General features: G+C 44.9%; 2 protein-coding genes across 11 annotated transcripts in view; both read right to left on the reverse strand.

The window, feature by feature from the left end:
* KANSL1 (KAT8 regulatory NSL complex subunit 1) overlaps positions 1-929 on the reverse strand; it is a 101,598-nt gene extending 100,669 nt beyond the window's left edge. Inside the window, exons 1-2 of one of the 2 annotated variants that reach the window (XM_074926563.1) lie at positions 911-929; positions 134-293 (exon numbers count right to left, since the gene is read on the reverse strand). The gene's annotated coding sequence lies outside the window, so the exon portion shown is untranslated. Of the gene's footprint in view, positions 1-133; positions 489-910 lie in introns of those variants that run through there. The other variant, XM_074926562.1, reaches the window with a different exon arrangement.
* A 4,391-nt stretch (positions 930-5,320) lies between these two features.
* Positions 5,321-19,772, reverse strand: part of CDC27 (cell division cycle 27) — a 34,283-nt gene continuing 19,831 nt past the window's right edge. For 2 of the 9 annotated variants that reach the window (XM_074926806.1, XM_074926804.1), the window contains exons 12-19: positions 19,075-19,247; positions 17,589-17,741; positions 16,130-16,338; positions 15,385-15,502; positions 14,222-14,350; positions 12,348-12,422; positions 10,423-10,579; positions 5,373-8,157 (exon numbers count right to left, since the gene is read on the reverse strand). In XM_074926806.1, the coding sequence (XP_074782907.1) occupies positions 8,075-8,157; positions 10,423-10,579; positions 12,348-12,422; positions 14,222-14,350; positions 15,385-15,502; positions 16,130-16,338; positions 17,589-17,741; positions 19,075-19,247 (1,097 nt within the window). In that variant the 3' untranslated portion in view covers positions 5,373-8,074. Of the gene's footprint in view, positions 8,158-10,398; positions 10,580-12,347; positions 12,423-14,221; positions 14,351-15,384; positions 15,503-16,129; positions 16,339-17,588; positions 17,742-19,074; positions 19,248-19,772 lie in introns of all 9 variants that reach the window. The other 7 variants (XM_074926800.1, XM_074926805.1, XM_074926808.1 and 4 more) reach the window with 7 other exon arrangements.

Here is a 19,772-nt window from a genome sequence, read left to right on the forward strand (position 1 = left end):
CAGACTCATTCTGCACCATCAGAAACTAAACCACCACCTGCAAAGGCAACCCAGCACGTCCGACCCGGGCGGCGTGGTGGTTCGCAAGACCCTGAGCTTGGCCTTGCTAGGCGGGAAGAGGGGGAGGCCGTACCTTGGTGGGCATCTTGGCCAGGCCCATCCTCGCCACCTGCGGTCCAGGCGGTCAGCCGGCGGCACGGGGACGGCCTCCGGATCCTTCCAGCCTCTGCCGACGCCTGGTAGGTCTGCAAGTTTCTTATTTATTTATTTGAGGAGGTGGAAAAATCCGGGACCTGGGGAAAGAAAGGGCTGTCAGTAGGGATGGGGGGGGGGCACCGTCCTCTTCCGTAACCCCCTCCACCTCCATCCCGCCGCGGGCCGGCCGGCAGGGACGGAGCCCGGCAGCACCCGTAGGCCGGGCCGGAGGTACGGGGGGCCGGGGGCTGCTACCCCCCGGATCCTTCTAGAAGCCCCCCCAGGCCCAGCCTCGCTTCCCCGGGCTAAAATGGAGGCCCGGGGCGGGAGGCGGGGGGGTCCTCGCTCCGCACGGAGCCGGCCCGGCCCGGCCCCCCCGGGCAGCGCGGCGGGGCGGAGCTCTCCCCGGCGCCCCGGGCCCTGCGGCCGGCCCCCCCCCACCCCGCGGCGAGCCCCGGGCCCCAACTCCGGGACGGCCGCGGGAGGAGGAGGAGCCGCCGCCCCCCCCAGCCCCGCCGCGGCCCGGCCCCCGCAGCCAAGTTGCGGGACGGCGGGGAAGGGAGGGGGGGCCGCGACTTGGCCTGGCGCTGCCCGCGGGCGGCGGGGGGGAGGCGGGCGGCGGGCCCCGCTCCGTGCCAGCCCAGCCCGCGCCCCCCGGGCCCGGGGCCCCCCCCGCGAGCCGCCCCGCACCGGCAGCGCCTCGCCCCGCACCTACCTGCGCCGCTCAACCAGCCTTGAAGTGGGGACCTTCCGCCCTCCCCCGCCCCCATTGGCTGCGCGCGGGGCATGGGCCCGTCCCATTGGCCGCCGCCGCGTCAGTCAGCGCGGGAGGGGGCGGGGCGAGCGGTGATTGATGCCGTGCCGTGGCTCGCCCCCTGCCCGGCACCCCCCGCACCCCACCCCCCCCCGCGCCCCCGGGACCCCCCGCCCGGTGCTTCCCCCACAGCCCCCCCCGCGCCTCCCCGCACCCCCCTCTACCCCCCGCAGGCCCGGCCCGGCTCGGCCGGGAGGCCCCGGGCGCTGGGCCGCCTCCCGGGGCAGCCGCGGGTCCGCCCGGGCCGCGGGACCGGTGGGCGAGGGGCGGCGGCGGGAGGGGGGGGGGGGGGCCGCTGGGAGGTGAGGAGCGGGGGGGGCGGCGGCGGCGGGGCGCGGCTGCCCCGCAGGTGGCACCGGATCGTGACCCACGGGGGACGCGGGGCTCCCGCGGGCCACAGGCCACTCATGACCGGGGGGTGACACGGGGCTGGCGCGGGTGACCCCGGTCCGCCGCGCGGGTGACAAGGGCTCCTCTCCCGCGGGTGACAAGGGCTCCTGCCCCACGGGCCACGCTGGGCCCCTGTCCCGCAGACGACACCAGGCCCGCACCCCACCCGCGACACAGGGCCTACGCCCCACAGGTGACGTGGGCTCCCACCCCGCGGGTGACAGCAGGGTCCTGCCCCGCAGCTGACGCTGGCCCCGGCCCCACGGGGGACACCGGGGCTGCAGGAGGGGCAGCACCGCTGCCCCGTGTCCCCCGGCCGGGCCTGGGCTGGCCCCGAGCTGCGTTGGTCCCGTGGGCCAACGCACCGACAGGACCCAGCAGCAGCTCCCCCGGGGCCCCCGTGAGCCTCCCGGTGCTGAACCCGGGGTCATCCTCAGCCTCACCTGCTCCCAGGCAAGAAAAACCCTTCCACTGCCTTCTCCTTCTGCCTGCTCACGTGGAGAGACACAAGGGCCGTGCTCTTCATTCAGTTGCTTCCACTGTCGCGGGTTTTTTTCTTTTGTTTTGTTTTGTTTCCTTCCTTTTACCTTTTATCCCAGCACCAGGCTGGGTTTAATTCAAATAAAAGGCACAACTTCACGTCCCTCAGGCCAAGAACGAGACAAGCTCCTTCACTTTTCGCTGATGGTCCTTCGGCGTGACAAGAGTCCCTGTTTCCCTTAGGGACAGCAGAGCTGTGGAGATGTTTGAGATGCTCTAGACACGTCAGCGTCACAGATGACACCCTGATCCTCAGTGCCCCCAGGAATCCCCGGGATGTTTTGTACCATCATCAAATATCCCCAACATCTGAGCACAGGTGTGTTCTGCCAGATGGGTCAAAGAAGGAAATTCCCATTTCTGGCTCCCTGGGCAAGCCGAGCTGTGTTGGGTTTAGCTGGGATTTCTTGCCCCAGCACCTCCCTGAAGTCCAGGTAGGTCCATCCACCGGCCGATGCCGATGGAGGGAGAGACACCGCTACACCCAGAGGCTTTACGTGGGATTAGCTGAACACTGGTAACTCATCTGGCATGGGGAGGCAGGAGCTTCCCTCTGTGTCAGAGGATTACCACGGACACGCTATTACATACAGTCTTTTTCTCTTTGGATATATTCAGTTTTAGGACCAAAATTAATTTTTCACCACCGCTTCTGGTGCAGGGAGAACTTCCGGCCCTACTCAGTGTGGCAGCCAAACTTATCTATATTTAAATTAAAGTTTGTTTCACAGAGCAGCTGCATTCACCATCTCCCATGCAGACACCATCCTCTGCCTCTCCTTTCCCAGGGAAGGTGGTTTCTGTATGGTAGTTGCAACCAGCCTGTTTTTCCTAGTTCTTCAGGAAAATCCAGGATATGGCCATATTCTGCAGGTGACTGCCAGCAGCACAGCGGATTGCCTTAACAAAGTGCTGAAAAGAGGGTGCAGTAGATGTGCCACTGACCCAGCACGATGGGTCTGAGACAGAAACACCTGCCAGAAAGGGCCTAAATCTGTTGAGACAGACAACAAATCAAAAGAGGCAGAAAGTAGCAAACTAATCCTCTTGTCTTCTTAAGCTTACTTTCCAAATGTCCCGACAACAAAGAATTTCTGTTGTTCCACACATATGTGGATATGAACTGCTGGATTTTAGAATAGGAGGAGATTTTTAACTGATAAAATGTCTGAATGCAAAGATTGTCAGAAAGGAACTTGGAGTTCCTTCCTGGATGTAGTTTTCTGGGGTATTTTTGATGGAACTGAGCTTTGAAAGTGTTGTGGTTTGGTTTTTTTTTTCTGATCTGGGAGGTATTTCTGATACTTCCCTCGCTGGCACCATTAGGATATTTGAAATCCTTACCATCCTTTAAGGCTGAACAAAACAGTCTGGGCCAGGAGAGCAGGTCCCAGATGAGAGTGAGTTGGAGCATCCCTTGAAGGGGGGGGGGAGGACCCCCAACCCCTGTTGGATGGACCAGAAATGTGGCCAGGCCCACAGACGATACCCATGGGCACCAGTGGATGCAGAAGCCATCAGTGGCCGTGTCTGCCTGTGCCGAGAGGCTGCAGAGGTGCAGGGGGAGGCGGGGGGGGGGGCCCTGCTGAGCTGAGCAGCACTCCTGCTGAAGCGCTGAGAAACCCAGAAAAGCCCCAAATTGACCCAATCTCAGGTGAATGTGAGTGTCAGCTCTGGAGAGGGGGGCGGTCACCCACGCCAGGTCCCACACGTCACCCCGCTGTGCTCACTCCCCCATTTCTTATCAGTCTCATTTCTCTGTTGCAGCTGCCACAGCAGCTCCTCTGTCTCCTTCACCCTCATCTGTCCTGTTTCCACCTCCACAGGCTCTTGTGGGCCCGGTGTTCCCAGTCCGTGGCTTTGCTCCGTGGCTCTGCCCAGCTGGATGTGAGGACGCAGAGGAGTTTGCTGGCTGGGTGCGGTGCTGCGACCACAGGGAAGGGACCGGGTCCTTCTTGTCCCTGCTCACCCGGCTGCTCAACGCCGTGGGATTTCAAAGCAAGGAACATCTCCCAGGGTTTATATAGCAGCTGGACCCAAACTAAGAAATCAGGTCCTCTGCAAATGCTGATTTGAGTAGCAGATATGCAGAGGCACCAGAGGAAGCTTTATTCTCTGTGCTAATACAATATTAAACCCCGCTCCTCTGAGGGTCAGGAATACAGGGCTTCCTGCCTTAGAAACCCTGTTCCTCTGCTCCATTTAAAAAAAATAAAAACAAAAAGAAGGAACCAGTGCCTGCTCCTGGAACAGGTCTTACTCAAATAGTCACTAACTTTGACCAGAGGGACAGAAAATAGGGAGATGATGCAGCAGCAAAGTTACTGATGAACAACAGACTGAAACGTGATGCACCAGGAAGAAGCTGTAGATCAGGTGCCAAAAACCTTCCGAGCTGGAAATCCTGAGACACTAACAACTCCTAACACTCGCTGCATTGCTGTGATTCAGACACAGAACAAAGTATTGCAGCTTGCAAGTCAAACTTCATTAATGCTTTGCCTTTCTCTGGAGACATTTAAAGCTCAGCCTACCATTAACAAAGCTTCGTTTCACCGCTAGGAAGCGTACAGCCTAAATCACCCGTATTTCAGCCGACACAGAGAAACTGCAACGAGACACAGGAAGAATAACTCTGCTCTGGCTGTCGTGCGTGAAGCAAAGCGGGAAGTCGGCTACGGAGCAGAGAATCTGAGTGTGGGACTGCAGTTGTACACACAATCATCAAAGTCCAGGATTAAAACAAACATGGGAGAAAAAAAAAAAAAAGAGGATGGGAAGCAACTGGGTGCAGGAAAGGGTTAAGTTCAGTGTCACTTTTACAGCCAAATTTAGCTCTGAAAAAATACTGGATTATGCTAATGTAGTGGACAAAAATGAGCACCAGAAGCTTTAATCCAAGATACTGTCTATGCAGCGAGAGGAGTTCCTATACAGCCATGAGCCTCACGCTGCCTTCCTGGCAAGCTTTTCCTCCAGGTCTGAAAGTAGAGCAAAGTCTGTAATCATTTCTCTGCTGAGCCGACACCAGCCGCAGCCACGATCAACGTTAGGAGCAACTATGGAAGGCAGAATAACAAATAAATTTAAAAAAATAAAAATCTCTGCTCTGTACTCGGGAGTTTATGGAGCCTCCCCTCGAGCTGCAGGATGGCAGCTGATGACGAACAGAAACGCTGTTGGAAATGTCACTGCGTGCCCCCAAGAGCAGGTGTAACCCCCCCACCTCACTCAGAACGGAGCCAGGAGGACACGGGGGCAGCTTGGCTTCACGCTGGGATCACCAGCTACTGCAGGACAGAAACCAGCCCCCCCACACCCCCAGGGTCGCCTTAAGGCTCCTCTCCAGCTCCTCTGCACTCGTCCGTCTCCTGCAGGGTGAGTCCCAACACTGACCCAAAGCACCTGGGGATAAACCTGCTTTTAAAAGTAGTTTATTTGGATTTTCCACATCCTTTAATGAATCGCAAATATATTAACAGAAAAGACTTTCCCCCACCCCGCCCCCCCCAAGACTGTACAATTTCTGAAATAAAAAGTCAGGAAAAGCAAAAAAAAAAAAAAGACAAATTACATTGTTTCAATGCAAATAGTACACACCACACCCACACTTTGCATTTTTCCATAGTTTTGTTGTAAGAAAATGACAGTTCCCTAATTCTTTTCAGTGAACACACTTGTTCTAACCTGGCTGCCAGAGTGCCTTCATGCTCGCCCTCCTCCCTGCCCCTCTTTGAAGAGAGCAAAATTTTATTGATCAAATAGTTTTGTGTATCTATTTAGAAGACAAAATAGTAACGTGGTCTAAATGTTACTTGAGCTTCTCGGGGAAAAAAAGAAAAATCCCTTTGAAGTATGATGTACATATAAAACAATGGACAGTTTTATGTATTAAATCTTCCAGGTAGCAGGAATAGCCTTTTCACATCCCAGCTGAATTAAGGGCTCTTCCTCAGGTGGTGAAAATTTTATTACAAGTGTTCCCAATTTTTAAAAAACAAAAGGGAAAAAGCCACTTAAATTCCTAGATCTCTGGTTCCCATTGAAGCAACGGCATTTTTTTAAATGGAAAAAGTCTTGAGTAGCACCTCCCTTACTCCTGTTTTTTGCTTAGGAAGTATGTTGGGAACCAAAAGGAAGCCAATTAACACCTTAATTGGAGGCTTTCACACAAGCGCTGCCTGCCTCCAGACCTTATGCTGAGGTGCTGCTTAGAAACTCCTTGCAAGGGATGTGCTGGGAAGCTGCATCCACACGGGAACCACGGCGGGATGGACATGGACACGACCCGGACACAGACACTCGAGCAGTGCACGGGAGGTCGATGGGAGATGCAGAGCAGCTTTCAGGGCATCTGAGCCCCGTGTCTTCCTCGGGGAGGACTCACGCAGAAAGGGAATTGCCCCAGAATATCGATCACCACAACATGCAGTGCAGGACGTAGCACACTCAAGGCAGCTGAAACATGTCATGATTTTCCAGTCAATTCATTGACCTTCCAGACACAAGCTGGTCAGAAGTACATGGCAGAAGGTCAAAGCTCCTTTAATATATTACCATGCCTCAGATTTTAGAAATTCCTTTTTGTGCTATTACAGGAGTTTAAGCCTATTTTTCACCGCTTATCCTCCTACTTCAAAAAAACCAAGCCTGAAGAATTATATTTTTGCTCAGCACTTAAGGATTATTTTTCAAGTGATAAAGGTGTCCGTGTGGCTCATGACCAGAGAGGAGCTGTGACAGAAGACATCAAGTTCTAGAGGTAACTAAAAGACCCCTAAAAGAAAAGACATTAAAAAAAAGAACATGAAGACTGACCACAAAAATATGTTGCTATGAAATTTATATCATTCCCAATTTATTATGCATAAATTGCTCTTTAAAACTGCTTATATCATACACTTTCTTTATCAACACTGCATAAAGGGCATCAATTGTTGCTTGCAGAATGCTACAGAGAAAGATCATTTTGGACTCAAACGTGTCATAGGTTTCTTCTCACAGAAGCAGACTCTGTAGAAGAGGAAAGTATTCCTAGAGTGAGGATCTTAAAGAACAGCTTAAAAAAAAAAAGACAGATAATTGCACATTTTTGCATCCTGCTTGGACCACACTTTACAAAACAGTTTTAAAAATGATGCTCATCTTAGACAATTATTTGATGTATTTCACTAAGGTTCTGATTGTATTAAGGCTTCCACAGTCTTCCCAGTCTACCTGCTCAGAAACACGCAGTCACTCTAGCTTAAGGGCTTGATGTTTTCACATTACAGTTCTATCTACGTTTCTCTCTTGATTTTTGCCCTTTATTCTTTTTTTCTTTTTCTTAAAAGGGGAAGAACAAGTCAAGGGGTATATGAAAAATGAAGCAAGGTGTTGCTGACTTGTTTCTCTGAAGTACAAAGTAAACACTGACCTTTCAGAAACTAGGTGAATAAATTAATCCTCGGTTAGAACATGAAAGCATTTCACGAAAGCTTTGATTCTGCAATGTGATTCTCCTGCTACATTTCCACTCCTGCAAGTTTGCACTCTAAGTAGGGACACTGGATATTTTACGTAGTCTGACACACTCCTAGTCCTGAGCATGTGCATTGTGTTTGTTCACTGGAGACACTGCAGCTTTAAGGTCATTTACATTCCCTGGTATTTAAGTTACACTACAATATATGCAAAAGTCTTTAACAGCCTGCATTTGTCAACACTGTCCTTGAAGAACTTGGAAATGAGGTTTAGCACTCTGCTTACCAAGAAAGAACCAAACTAAGACACATTTCTGGAAAAAGAACAAGACACTGCTTCATTAGTACTATCCCCACACCTACTGGCTTCGTTACAGCAAACCACAAGTCTTTCTTCCATGATATTATTCCAGCAAAGGAGAGTCCAAAAATAGCATTTCGTCCTCAGTCACTTTCATAAATGTGTAAGAGCCAACTAGTCAGACTCAGTAGCAGCTGAATATTGCACTGCCATTAACTCGGTGTACAGTTTAAGTCTGAGTGGTGTACTCATGGTGTCAGTGGAGAGTAATGACAATGCTGGCTCAGTGATGTGAAGACCCAGGATGCAAAGGAAGGGGAGAACACAACAGTACCAGTCACACACTTGAGCTCAGATACTGGCTTTTGGAGGTTAAAATTCATCACTTTCAACTGCGTGGAGCTGTGTGTCATCTGCATCCGTCATGCTGCTCTCTTGGGATTCGTCTGTGCCAACTTGAAAGAAAAAGAAACACAGAGTAGTCAAACACTACCTGGCTGCTTCGTTACAAAGATTCCCCACAATCAACTCCAGCACATCAAAAGCACAGTAGCAATGGGTTTGGGCTTCCCCTCCAAATGCTGAAAACCCATATGGCTTTTCTCTTTTTCCTTCTAATACACTGATCCCTGCCAGCTTAATGAAGTGTAAATAAATGCATTTAGAAAGGAATTAACACAAAATACATACCAACAAAACATAATGCCTTAGCTATGGACTGTTAAAAATGTGACATCTCCAACACCTAGTTAGGTAGAGACTGGTATGGAGGGTTCCAAAATTGCCTTAGGAGCAATTTAACCTTCCCACTCCTTCCAAATGCTCATGTTAGTTACTCACTGCATCAGTGCATTGTGACCACTCAATTTACAATCAAGTAACATTCAATTAGTAGAGTTAGGCAGCCTCTGCTTTCTCCCTGCTTCCCTGACAAAGACTACTACATGTGGTAAGAGAACTGCTGTGAGTACGTGCACGGACGTTTCTGATGCTTGAAGAATTACTTTGCTCACGCAGCTGAGATGATGGCTAGCCTAGAGCTTCCAGGAAAACTAGGTTCCTATTGCTATTTGAATGAAGACAGCATGTCGTGCACAGCACACAAGATAAATGTGTACATACCAAGTGGCTACCCTTAAATATTTAACTTCTATACTTGTTAAAATGAGAACAAAGGTAAATATCTAATGATGGGTGTTCTTCATTACACACAGGAATGCAACTGAGTCTGCTTTCCATCATATAGTTATCATATTAATTGTAAATTCCCAAATACCCAAGTTGTTTCGTGGGTAGAAACACAGATGCCTTTTATCACTTTAAACCTGTAAAGTGTTTGCATTCTGTACAACGGACACAGCCAGTCCCACGTTTGGCAATTTAATGCACAAAACTGCTTACAGTAGCCAATATACAAAAACTAATTCCTGCAGCCCCCAGCACTACCTTAATTTATTTTAGCTTGTCTCATGTACCCTACAAGAGTTATTCAGCTGAGACTGTGAAACTCTCCGACAATTTATCTGCACAGCCAGGGAAATGGAATTGCTTACACACGGCCCAAGAGTTTTATTTTGGTTATGTTTGCTAGACAGATTAAATTGATGGGTTTTTTCTTTCTGGGGTTGGGGTTTTTTTTTGTTTGGTTGGGTCTTTCTGTGGGTTTTGCGGTTGGGTTTTTTTTGGTTTTGAGGTGTGGGGCTTGGATTTTTTTTTTTTGTACTGCTTAGGTGCCGTTCAGCAGTTCAAGTACTCTGTCTCCATCTTCTGGCCAGAACCACGCTCAGCCCCCAGTGAGCCAGCGCTCTAAATTAGCCCAATTACAACAGCAGGGAGAGAAACACCCTTGACGCTTCAGGAAGTGCAATGCAGGATAAGTTTTCAGTATTAAAAAGCACATTGTATACAGAACCCATGAAAATCTACGTGATATACTATAGGCAAACATGCCAACCTTTTCAGCCGAAGATTTAGAATTGCTGAACACAGCACGTGTGTAAATGAGAACCCAGAACCTGCTATATTTTCTTCTTTGGAGAAAAAGAATTATATTGTTTATTACTATTTATTTTCTATCACTATTTCAGTCTGCAAAGAGGTCAGTATTTATGATTACCCATGCTTCATGGAATTTAAGGCCACGATAAAAAGTTTGGGAGAACAGACACTCAGGCCGTTCCTTTTTGCGGATTATTCCCAAGTAGTGTAACAGAAGTGTTTTACTTTCTCCATTCAGATGAAACTGTTCTCATGACTTTTATCACAAGCTACCTCTTATGTTTAGCAGACCAGATATTTTTACCCAACATCCACTCTGTTTAACTTCTAACAGAGCCTCTACAGACAGTTTCAGTTGCCATTCAGTTACCTTGAAATGATTTGATGCTTCTGCAAGTGAAGATCTGCAGCTCTGGGAACATCTTGCTCTCCTAGGATACTATTAGCCAACCATGATTTGTATGAATTTACAGTATCTCTGTCCTACTCCATCTACAGAAATTCTAAAGAAATGTCACAATCCTTTATTTCATGCTTACTGTAGGAAGCATGAATGAATTCTTCTGAGTGAAGAGCCTCTGAAGTTCTTACTTGCCAAGCAGTGAGGTTGAGCAGCGCTTCACTTGTTAAACCTGGGATTCTTCCTACCACCTAAGTGGAAATACATCCTTGAATGACAAAGGGTGGGAAATACAAACCTGATTCATAAGGGTAACATTCACTGATTTGCTCTTCTTGAGTTATTGGTTCTTCATCATCTGGCAGGTAACGTTTATCAATGGCCTCTTTAATCTGGTTATTGGCTCCTTTGGGATCTAAGTCCATTGCCCATGAGAAATTCATTAGGGCCAAATGTGTTTGACCCAGTTTTTTATAAACCTAAAATAAAAGCATAAAAGGCTACATTTACATGAAGTTGCTACTTGAAGGTTTGGACAAACATACCAAGCCACAGTTAACTGCTAATTTATGAAAAGCAACAGAGGGGAGAGAAAGATTTCTTATACGAGTCCCAAGGGAAACAGCAAGTATGTGTAGAAAGAGTGAGCAAGTGTTTCTATTTAAGACTCCAAAAACCTTAAATTAAACTAGCAGCTGACAGATTCAAAGCCATAAGGAGGTGGATGTTCAGATACAAATTTAAGCTTTGGAACGCTGCAGCAGAGTGTACATTTTTTTTTGCTTGTTGTACCCCCTCACCACTCTTGCAATTTCTTGAGTCACTGTGATCCCAAATCTCCTTGTGGCTCAGGACAAGTCCAAAATCTCAGATTTCTCATGTCAGAGGCCCAGAGAACAGCCCAGGGAAGTATCACCGTGTGCACTCAATCTTACACTCTTCCCTACAGCTCTCTTACTGAGGACTAGCAAAGGCAGGATACATACAGGTTAGACAGATTTTTGGCTATTCTTACATCCTCAAGTGGCATTTTAATGGTCATTGGCAGGTAGAGAAAAACAATGGGACATTAAGTGACACCTCGGCCTGAACAGCAACACTTTCAAGACAACACTGCACTCCAGAATCCAGCCCATATATGTGACATACCTTGTCACTATTAACTTGCACCAAAGCTCCTTATCATTAAGGACAGAGGAGCAAGTCATTTATCTGTCTTAAGAATTTAAACAGTGAAAATACTTAAGTTTGTCAAGACATGGCAACACTAATGTCGGTTTAAAGATCCAGCTACTCCTGGACAAATACCAGTCAAGAAATTTCAGCACAAATCCTTTTATCTCTCTCCAGTTTAAAAAAATTAATAATCTTGCTGATTAAGAGTTATCCAGCACCGTGCTAGAAATAAGTCTGTCTTGTTGCTTCCTAGTTGACACCCCACAGAGGAAGAAAGTTGCAGAACTTAAAGTATATTAGCAGAGAAGATGGTGAGGAAGGAGGATTTCTATTTCCAGATTACTTTTCTCTGCCATTAAACACAAAGAAGGTTGGAATGTAAACACAGCTGACAAACTACTAATATCTTTTCCTGTGCTAGCCTACCCCATTGAAGACTCTTCTTATTTTCTAACTGAGAATCTTCTACAATTTTTTGGGGGGAGACTGTCAGCTGAAAAGGACATTGTGGCTATTGATGGAGACTTAGTAGTAGAATTACTCCTTACACAGCATTTCTGATAGAATGCATTAGAGTGTGATTCAACATTTTAACAGCTACACGCACAAATAACTAACACTGCTGACTGATGGATGGACTGTCCCTCAAAATTAGAAGGATTTCCACGGATCACATCACTGCTAGAGTTCCATTTTCAGGGAAAGATACATGGCTCTGTGCACATCTCCTTTCAGTGAAGTATCTTTACCACCATCAATTCATTGATTTTTAAAATTAATTATCTTTCAAGTTGACAGCGGTGAAATCAAAGCAGGCAAATAACACTGGCTTGGGTTATTTTCTTCTTAGTTTGTTTTAAAGAGAGCTGAAGGCTGCTGCAGTAGTAATAGTCTTTTGCATTTAAAAGCTGATACTGTGAGCAGTAAGCCTTATTTAAAGCTTTGGGAATTTTTAGAATACTGCTCCAAATGGAGGCAGCTTAGTGACAGGCATCAAATTTTCTCATCAGGCATACATTTCTGCAACAAAGGAAACCAAAGAGCTTATGATCACAGTTAAGTTCTACCTACCTTTCCTATTAAAAAGTAAACAAGAGACTCTTTGGGAACAATCTGTTTCAGTTCTTCAAGTTCTTGTAAAGCAGACTGAAAAAAGAAGAAAAAAAGAGCTTAGTAACTAGAAGCTAGCAGTCTGCAACCAGTTATGACATCACTAAACTGTGTATTAAATAAATAAAAAAAAATATTGTAAACTGTGACTTCACACTGATGTGGAAAAAAAAAAGAAATCCTGGCATTTACACACAGTATATTCCATCAAAAGCAATAGTACAATCTCAGAAGCATCTAAAATTCCTTTTCCGTTAGGTTTTTATTTAACGATTGCAGCATATTATAGCCCCATTATTACAGAAATAAAGGAAATTTATCGGGCTTTGGTCTCCAACAACACATCTCTGATATAAAATGCCCCTGTTGCCCCCAATAAGGCATAACTAGGTAGAAGGCAAGAAGCGGGTAGTGTATTTACAGTGGGCACTTCCTTTAGTATACTGAGCTTCTGAAAAAGTGAGCTGTTGGTTTATTTTGTGCTGGATGTACTGTTCTCAAGCCTATGCTTTTGAAAGGTTCTGGTTTTAGATATATATCTGTGGATTTTTACAAATAACTGTTTATATTAGGCATCTGAAGTCCAAAATATTTAGTAAAATTTCTACTTTATTTTTAAACTAATTGTTGACACTGGAGCAATTTATTCTACTGTGACAGTAGCCTGGCATTATTAAGGAATCCTACCTAAAAATATTTAGTCTGCAGTTAGAAGTAAGTGTTGGGTTTAGTTATAAAAAGTTCCATTCAACCCTCTAAAACTTATTCATGTGAAGACAATTTCAAGTTAGGGCTTGCTACATAAATGGAAGTATAAATGTACATTTATTTACCTAACACTAGCCAAATTTATCACACTATCAAAATTCTCTCACTACTGGTGCTAAAAATCACATTTCATTAAGTTTGATGTAGTTTATGTGAACGGCATAACTTTAGTCTTACGAGACTCAGCCCAATAAAGAAAAAAGGGTCTAAATGTTTTATTTCCTGAAATACCATTTCACCATGGTCAACAAGTTCCTTCATTAACAAGGGGCAGTAAGGTAGTGGACTATTAGATTTTTTTCTTTCCTCTTCTATTTACCCTCTGCTTTTAAATTTTAAAAACCACCCATGAATGGGCACTTCATTAGGTGCTTAATACATTTTATATTGAATTCGTTCATGAATTTTTTTTTTTTTTAAAGTTCTAAGTAAAAGTTTTCCCTTTAACATGTACATACACATTTCTGAAGCAAGGTAGGTTTCAAAAACCAGACTGCAGCTTGTCTTCCACGGCCAAAAAAACAGGCCAGAGGACAACAGTCTCTAAAGACAGACTGTGGGAAGATCTTCACTTATCCTAAACAGGGACAGGTCAGCAGGGGATCAGACCAAAATTGCTTAGGCTTCTTATTTTTCACTCAGTAATACAGCCTTTGAAATCAGTGGTCCTTATTGTTGTAATTGGTTATGGAGCAGTTTGCTGAGCCTTTTTTAGTAATCTAGTATAAACTCATGATAAGACAGTCACATGTTGGTGACAGCTGTAATAATTTCCTCATCTTTTTTTTCCAGGGTCAGACTAGAGTAACTAAAAAAAGCACCAACAGTTGCCCCCAGATTTTCTAACAATCAAAAAATTTAACATATTTCCCTTGGTGAAGGTGGCACCTGACAAAGCAAATGCTTCATGTTAGCCTCTACAAGCCAGGCCAACATCCCAGGCTCTTCCTGCAAACCCTGATGCTACCCAGTGTTAATCTATAAACATTTAGCTTCCAGTGCATCCCCACTCCCAGCTACAGAAGTTTAAAAACAACTTCAGGTTGTCTACCTGTACCAAATCTTACCTTGTATTTTTCATTTGCAAATAATACAGAAGCTCTATGGAATTTGCATAGCGGGTTCTTGGGGTCAATGTTAATAGCTTTGTTTAAAGTATCCAAAGCCTTTTCAGATTTTTTCAGTGCATGCTGGACCTGTTACAGAAAGATTGAACAAATTTAAAAGGGAAGATAACAGCTTATCTATCAGACAAGGACAAATCCATTTAACTACATTTACTTACAATTTATTCCTTAAAAAAAAAAAAATTGTCCAATTCTAGACCAAGTCTTAACAAGCTTTCTTACAGGAAGAAAACTTCACCTCACCTTGCTTCCACCTCAAAACATCCTCCCCACCCAATGGCTTACAGGAATTGTTTAACCTTTGGCCAGGAGTGAACTCAAGGCCTTTTGCTGTATGTAAGTGAGATGCAGCCACTACCCCTGTAGAATGTGACACATCTCTGCCAGCAGGTAACCACCCACCAGACCTACAGCCTTGAGTCCACCACAGATATCCGAGAAGTGCTTCCCAAATTTGTACGCAAGCGTTCGCTGGAGGGAGGCTCCAGCTTTTCAAAGAGCCCTATAAATTTAATAGAATGGATAGTGGCTTAAGTAACAGGCAGCTACTTAAACTTCACTTGGCACCAAGCAGCCTAAGAAGTTATCACTTGTAGATGTGACTGGAACAAGGGCATTGCAAACATACAGCTGGGACAAAAATACTCTGCTCTGAAAGGTGAGACGGGTGCCTTAGCGTTTTACAGAGCTGGAAGTGCTGGTCCAAACCCAGACAATAGCAGTTAAAAGCCACTTAATTTCTTAAGTATACACCACCCACCCACCCCCACCCCCCAAAAAAAACCCCAAACCAACCTCTGTTCACATTAATACTCGCACACAGTCTTGATTTTCATATCACCACTATTTTGATTGACTCACAAACATGACCCGATAGTATAATGTAATTACTGGCTAAAAGTAGTTTGGAGAAAGGGGAGGGTTTATTTTCTGACACATTAAAGCTGTGGTAATTCATTTATATGGCACTCAAGATCCTCCAACAGGTACTCTGAATTTCTTGGGCTTTTTTGCTAAAAAGATTCAGAATTACTTTTCTACTGCAAACAAAAATACAGAAGCAGATTAAGACACAAGGATAGAGTTAAGCGCAATCTACTTACTACTCCAATGTGACACAGTAAGACTGAGCTCTGAGGATTGATATCAAGTGCTTTCTGGAAATGCATTTCTGCTAGACTGAATTTTTCCTGTTTGTAATAAATCATCCCCAACCCATACCTGCAAGCAGAAAAACAATTCTGTTAAGTGAGACTGTATTCTAACCCAACTAGTCTTTGTCAGTGAATACGACCTGACAGAAATGGACTTGCCAAACACACCCAGTGTGGGAAATGATTTCTTGTGTGAAAAAGCTATGTCTAAACCTGTCTTGGGGTTTTTTTGGTCAGTTGGGTAGTTTGAAGAATTGACAGCTGATACACAGGAAGACTGGTTAGACATCTACAAAGTAAAAAGCACACAAAAGTTTCTCAAAACTAAGGGACTTACACTAGCAGATCTAACTTTTACTGTTTTATCTATTTTTTTTCCACAGAAAAAGCTGTAAGAAACTGACTGTATCCTAAGGTATAAAGGGCTGCAACTCTCAGCTCTAACTGCAGTTGAAGAACAATCGACTAGGTACATGAGGGTGCTGCACAGAACAAAACAGCTAGGGTAATGCAGCCAAGAAGATCTGTGGAAACAAAAAAGCTCCAATGAGGTCCACGTCTTCTGCAGAAACAGCTTTGCTCTTTTCTTAGAGAAGAGTGTTGAGGAAATGACAGCAGTGGCAACATCCAGAAGATATTTCCCCAAAAGAAATTCTGTGTCACATGCAGTAGGAGGGGGTGAAGCAAAACTTACCATGCATTATAGTGCCTCGGGTTGACTCTGATTGCATTTCTAAAACAAGCTAATGCTTTGTCTAGTTCTTCTGTTAACACAAACTCATGCCCTAACAGGGTGTAGGCATAAGCATAGTTTGGATCAACTTGAATGGCTCTCTGGAAGAACTTGATTGCGATGTCATGCTCCCGTTGCAAGCTGAAACAGTTTCCTGCAGCACACCATGCCTAGTAAACACAACAGCGCAAAGTTAGCATGCTTTTTACAACTCAGAGTGACTAAGTTTGAGCTGAACAGATTTTTCCATACTGATTTACGTTAATTATATATAAACTTCCTCCTAGGTTAAAACAATAATAGCAATAAAACAACAGTTAAGTCTCATTCATGAGAGGCAGACAGGCCTAAATACACCCGATAGCTAGACAAGCTGAAATACAGAAATCAAGAATCTAAGGACACCCAGTAAGTTTGGGCCAATTAGAGACTTTGATGACTAAAGCTCTTGAATCTGTTGAAAATGCTAGAAATAAAACATCTTAGATATTTAAGAGTAATGAAGGGGGAGACGGTACTTTCACTCTTCAGCTCCCTCTAAGTGACATATCTGGAAATCTGCGGAGCATCAATTGTAGCAGCAACCTCCTCTTTCTCTCCTGCTCAACAACCAGCATCGAGGTTGTAAAGCACCACAGCCCTGGGTCTGTGCTTTCCCCAACTGTTAAGATCACTGCCACATCACCTAACCGTTCTCCACTCCCTTTATTAGAATCTGCATTTTCTCCTCTCTGGAGTAGCTTACTACAACTACTAACTGCTTCATTGGTTTTGATTTTTCAACTATAAGACAAGCTAACAAGACAACATTCTGTTCTCCAACAACAACAACAAAAAAATATATCCCAATATAACCTCAACTCTGTTAAGAACACATTTATAAACACATACATCTATTACTTTTACTGTGGCAGCCATTAAGATGCCTGGCCTTTTACATGTCATAACTTTATATTACCATACACTCTGAAGTTTAATGGACTTTGGCATAAAAGTGTGCAACATTACGTCTGAAAATAAATTCTAGTGCAAATATGTTTTAAGTGCCAGTGAATTAACTACAGCAGTTAAAAGGTGTTACAGGAAAAAAAGATATTTCTTATCTTGGCATACTGGCAGCAGTAGGAGTGACGAACCCGTGATCTTTCTGGATGAATGGTGCCAATGCAAATTTAAATAACCATTAATAGATAAAAGGTTTCAAACCTGTTCCGTGTAAACTGATATTCCAATTCTAAGAAGCCATTTCAGGCATCATCAATTCAACAGACAATCCTGCCACCTCCCTCTCCAGTTCTGCCATGCAGTTCTCACAGGAGAATACACTGGAACTAGATTAGAGCTCAGAGCTTTGTTCTGAATCATTGATTTTGCCACACAGGGTTCCCCTCTCCTCATTCAAGACCACAGCATTTTATACCTCTGGTGAGTTTTTATCCATGTCCGTCAAATCCTTTGAAAGAACTGAAAGGGCAACATCTTTCTGCAGATGCCACAGCGTAGTCGAATAGATCTCCATGCCTTCTACTCTGTAGTTTTCAATCCTTCTTACTTCTGAAAATACTCTCTCAGCCTAAGATCAGAAATTAGACTTAAAACAAAATTCCACCCACCAAAGCAGAGCACATAAGTCAAGGTCAGAAGCCTCACACGTCCAGACTGAGCATTCTCTTTGCTTTATAAGTGTACTATGCAGAGCTACAAGTGTTGTAACTTCCCCTTCAAGCAAAGGAAGCAGCTACACCCCAATATAGCTATGCCAGCAGAAATGCAGCCGGCCCTCCCTACTGCTGCTCAGATTACATTTTACTGTTTCTATCACAGCACACAAGCAAGGCAGAAAGTTACCTACAATATCAGAAGTGCTGCATGCTTTCATGGGCCAGTTATGACCATCAGCCATTCTAACAGATGACAGGTATCGCATTCCTACCGAGTGCTACACCTCTCCAGTCATTGTGCATAATAATTCCAAGGCAAAAAGCACAACAATCATTGCAGTGAAACACGGCTGATGCAGGGACGGGGGGCATGCATAAGCATGTGACAACACATACGTGTGCTTTACTTTCATTTGAGACAGCTATGCTTCTTATCAAGAGTTGATTCATGAAGTCTTTCTGACATAAGTATTTATTTCATAAACTTAAGTTCCAGGTTACAACACTCAAAGCAGCAACAAGGGAAGAAGTCTAGTTTCAGGAAACCATTAGGGTCTGTAGCCTCAGTTTTCAAAATAAACTGTTAAGAAGCACAGTGTGCTCCATCTCTAATCAGACTGGGTGTACAGTTTAAAAACCGCTTCTGAAACCTGCTGCATTTCTCTCCTGCACACAAAAGTGTTTTAAAGACTTCTGAGGAAACGGGCACATCAGCCATCAGGACCACAGTGACAAGGAGAGTTAAAACTGTTGGATAACCCTTAACCACTTGCTTGTTTCTGAAGCGGTTTGACATCACCTCAGCTGTGCCAATGCTGTCATTTCTGAGGCTGCAAAGAAAACTAGGTTATTGATGTGACCTGCACTAACTAAAAAGGGCAAGAGAAGTTTTTGGTTTTAAAACTCAAATTGTTTCAGTGATCTAATCTACAACACTGCAGTACAAACAATTACATCAGCACAGCTGTGGGTGAAGATGGGGAGAGGCAAGAAGGAGACCTCAATAGTTGGATGAAAGAGGAAATAACTTTAAAAGAAATCTGAAGTGTAACTCAGCCTCTTCAGGAAAGCTCAATGACTACTGACGCAGATTCAAGATCTAAATCCATTCCAGGTGTAACTTGTTATTTATACAGTTATCTCAGCTGTAAACTTCCCATGGCTTTTGCACAAAACCCGCAGACTTCCTACAAAGCTATGCAATCAAGAGTGAAACAAGGAAGAACCAACCCACACAGCTCCTACCTGCATATATTCTGCAAGTTCGAAGTAAGCTCTCCCAATTTGGCACAGCACCCAGCCAGTGTTGTAGTGGTGGGATGGTAAATGGCTTAAAATACTTATCGCTTCTTTGCAGTTGTATGAACACAAGGCTAAATAACCTTTTCCCATGTCACGAAGAAGGCTCATCAAACCTTCTAGGAGAAAAATACAATAAATAAAAGTGGAAAAAAAGACAGCTGAGACTTATTTACTTTAAACGGCTAATCCCATAAGCTCTTCATTGTGGCAGGCACTGCTCCTGAATTTGCTTATGAAAATCTTTCTGAAGTTCCCAAACACTAGCTTATGCACTCTTAACTTAGGCATAATACTCTAAACATCAACCTTTGCAGTGGAAGTCAGATAGCAACAACTTCTTAAGCCAGCAACAGAACGCTCAGGAACACAGAAACTGAAGTTCAGGGCAACTGGAGTTTTGCATTTACAGCAGCTATTCAAACATTTTGTTAGGTCTGAACACAGTTTCCACATGTCTGGTATCCATGGATACATCTTCTTGCTGCTTGGAAACATTACTGAGCCAAAAAGAGAGGAATTCAACAGTTTGTCTGGGATTTTCTGACAATCTGAATAAAGACTTGTTTTAAACAAATGTGAAATATGAAGGGAAAACAGACTACATAAACCCAGTTTTGAGGGCAGATGACTGCATTACTCAT

Source organism: Athene noctua, chromosome 25, assembly GCF_965140245.1.
Source record: "Athene noctua chromosome 25, bAthNoc1.hap1.1, whole genome shotgun sequence".
Taxonomy (NCBI): Eukaryota; Metazoa; Chordata; class Aves; order Strigiformes; family Strigidae; genus Athene; species Athene noctua.